The 3,285-nt window shown below is 64.9% G+C and overlaps 1 protein-coding gene across 2 annotated transcripts in view; it reads right to left on the reverse strand.

Moving 5' to 3' along the window:
• The window catches only part of SBNO2 (strawberry notch homolog 2 (Drosophila)), a 79,099-nt gene that overhangs the window by 54,457 nt on the left and 21,357 nt on the right, over positions 1–3,285 (reverse strand). For both annotated transcript variants that reach the window (XM_011997391.1, XM_011997390.1), the window contains one exon: positions 1,969–2,080. In XM_011997391.1, the coding sequence (XP_011852781.1) occupies positions 1,969–2,080 (112 nt within the window). The remainder of the gene's footprint in view (positions 1–1,968; positions 2,081–3,285) is intronic.

Raw genomic sequence — 3,285 nt, forward strand, 5'->3', positions numbered from 1 at the left:
GAGACAGAGAGACAGAGACCGAGGTGAGACAGAGACAAAGACAGAGAGGGAGACAGAGAGACAGGGGCAGAGAGGGAGACAGAGGTAGAGGGAGAGAGGTGGAGAAAGAGGCAGAGACAGAGAGGGAGAGAAGCAAAGACAGAGGGAAACAGGCAGAGAGAAACTAAGAGAGAGGGAGAGAGATTAGGAGCAAGGGGGAGAGGGAGAGGGACAGACAGAGAGAAGAGAGAGACAGAAGGAAGACAGAGAAAGAGGCAGAGAAGGGGTGAAAGAGAAGAAGGGGGAGGGGCAAGGACAGGCTGAGCAGGGGCTGGCAGGAGGGCAGTGGCAGTGAGGAAGGGGCCGCTGCCATCAGACACACCCCGGACTCCTCCTCTGTGTCCTCTGAAGGGTGCGGCATGGACGCTGGTCCTGGACGGGCGCCTCCCCTGCCTCAGTTTCCTCCTGTGTCCGGCTGGCATGGGGCAGCAGCTCGCCACGCCTTGGCCAGGACCAGATCACATGGGGGTCCAGGGCTACTTCGGGTGAGGACAAAGCTCCCGTGTTCACCCTGCTGACCTCGGCTCCCAGAAGAGCAGGGGCGCCCCCTCCCCTGAACACAGCTGGTAGGCCAATTTCCAGGCCACGCACGGGGGGCTCCAGGACAGGAATCCACCCTCTCCCGGTCCCAGAGCCCATGAGTCTGAGGTCAAGGTGTCTGAGGGCCGTGCTCCCTCCCCCGGCTCTGACCCGCCTCTTCCAGCCCTGGGGATCCAGGCAACCCTGACCTGTGGCCACCCCGTCCCCAGCCGCCTCCGGTGTCGCACCAGCTCCCATCTCTCCTGTCTCAAGACTCCTCAGACACACAGGACAAGGGTCCTCTGTGTGTCCCAGCACCAGCACCCTTGTGCTGGATTTCAGGGCTACCTCGTCTCATCTCGATCCTTACCCAGTGACATCCAAAAAGACCGTACTTCCCAGGAAGGTGCCCTGGCAGACTCCAGGGTGGAGGCGCACGTGACACCCAGTCGCCCCAGCACAGACCCAGGGTCCGGCTCACTTTGCCCCGCTCTGCTACGGCCCTGAGTGGGGAGAAGTGGGCCCAGGGTCCACCCGGCGAGCTGTTTGCAGGGCCTGGGTCTGGGTGAGCCCTGGGACCTGAACTGGCTCCATTCTGCTGCAGCTTCTCTCCGGATCTGGCCGGCTTGTGCCCACCCCGCCACGAGCTCTGAGGCCCAGGCAGATCTCACATGCCCATTACACAGGGGGAAGCGGAGGCTTCGGGTAGGTGGGCACCACGTGACCCTCGCTCCCCAGCAGGCCCTGGGTGTGGTCCAGCCCAGCGCAGCCCCTGGCCCCGGGTCGACACGAGAGGCTGCGGTATCTGAACCGTCCCAGGGAAGCCGATCTCTGTGGCACTGGGTGCTCCAGAGCAGCCGTGAGGAAGGTGGGGCACTGGGAACCCCTTGGGGGAGGCTGTGAGGACGGGGGTGGGGTCGCCTGATGCTACATTGGGAGGCTGGGAGCCCCCAGTGACCCTGGAGAGAAGGAGGTTGAAGGTTCTCTTCCTTTGGTGTGTGAGTTCTGTTTTCAGGTGGCTGTTACGGGGTTGGGACTCCAGCGTGCAGAGTGTCTGGACCCGCCCAGAGAGAGGGCCACGGGGGCGGCGCAACGGCTGCCGAGGTCTCTCCCAGCATCGCCGTCCCCCCAACTCCCCCTGCGACATTGCCCAGATGCTCACAGGGACCCCGAAGGCCAGGCGGGGCTCACTGCTGACACAAAGGGACAATCACTGGCTCTTCCCCAAAACCAAGCCACATCTCCAGGCTCCCACTGCCCCACCTAAACCCTGTGGCAAGGGGGCGAAGCCCAGGTCGCTGAGTCCCGGACGGATGTGAGCGCGAGAGGTCAGAGGTCGCAGGGCAGCTGGAGAGGTGGCTCAGATTCCACCCTGCCCCCCACAGCGCGGTGAGCTCCTGGGGCTCCTACCTGAGCAAAGTCGCAGGTCTTTGGTGGCAAGCTGGAGGCGGTGGCCACGGGGGCATAGCTGGTGTCTGGGCAGGGCTGGCTGCCGAGGAAGGAGGCGGAACTCATGAATGGGCTGGAGGGAGAAGGGGAGGGAGACGGGGGAGGTGAGAGTGGGTGTGGGGGTTCTGGACCCACTCCCTCAGTAACACAAGCGCTCCCCCGTGGCCGCAGCCAGAGGCCCCTTGAGGCCCCGCTGGAGTGTGCCCAGGCCCGGCAGGACCCACGGCTCCGCTGCACACACGAAGGGGCCTCCAGGGGTCTGGTGGTCAAGCCTGGAGCTGCCCTTCCACCCCCACTGGACACAGCCCGGCCTGGCTCCTCAGGAACGGCCGCCAGGTGGGTGGGGGGGTGTCCAGGGCCACCATCCCGCCCTCCCTGCTCCAACAGCAGGACTCATTCTAAGGGTTCATTCTGGCGTTTCAGAATTCCTGCCTGGCCGTCCCTCCCCCACACACAGGCCCCTTGGCCCACACCTCACTCCTGCCACGAAGGAGGACAGCGCCACGGGCAGAAACCCAGGATCACCATCCTCCCAGGAAGGCCCAGGTCAGGGCTCCCCGCCCCCGTCACCCTGAGGATGGCAGAGGACACAGCAAGGAGAGGGTCCTGGGGACCCCCCACCCAAGGGCACCTCTCTGCAGACTGCAGGAGTAACATGCGGCTGGCGGGGGGCACTGGGCATTGCTGAAGGGAGTCTTCCCTGCCCTTCTCCACTCCGGCCCTCCTGGCCAGCTCCCGTGCTCGGGAGAGGGGTGGCTGCCGTCCCCAGCGCCTCCTTCCCACCCGCCAGGCTCCCCCGGCTCTCCCTCCAGCAGGCCCAGCAGCAGGCCCAGGTCCCTGCCCAGTGGGGAGCCAGAGGGCTTGGGTCTGAGCGGCCTGTGCAGAGCTGCCCCCAGGGCAGGGACGGCCTGGGGACCACTCTCCTCCTGCACAGAAAGGTTTGCAAACACCGACAGGAAAGAAGCATCCACTCCATTCCCAGGCCACAAACAGCTGCTCCACAATCTCCTGGAGTCCCCAAGGCTCTGGCTACACCTGCTCCCAAGCCCTTTGCACAGCCTGGGAGCCTGCTCGCCTAGCCAACTCCTACCTCCCCCGCAAAACCCAGCCCAGCTGTTGCCCTCTGTGGGAAAAGTGCCCTTCTGGCTCCCTTCACCCCAGAAAACCTCTCACCCCTTCCCATCCTGGCGTCACCTCCACCTCTCACCCCTTCCCACCCTGGAGTCACCTCCACCTCTCACCCCTTCTCACCCTGGAGTCACCTCCACCCCTCACCCC

Source organism: Mandrillus leucophaeus, unplaced genomic scaffold (assembly GCF_000951045.1).
Source record: "Mandrillus leucophaeus isolate KB7577 unplaced genomic scaffold, Mleu.le_1.0 Scaffold54, whole genome shotgun sequence".
Classification (NCBI taxonomy): Eukaryota; Metazoa; Chordata; class Mammalia; order Primates; family Cercopithecidae; genus Mandrillus; species Mandrillus leucophaeus.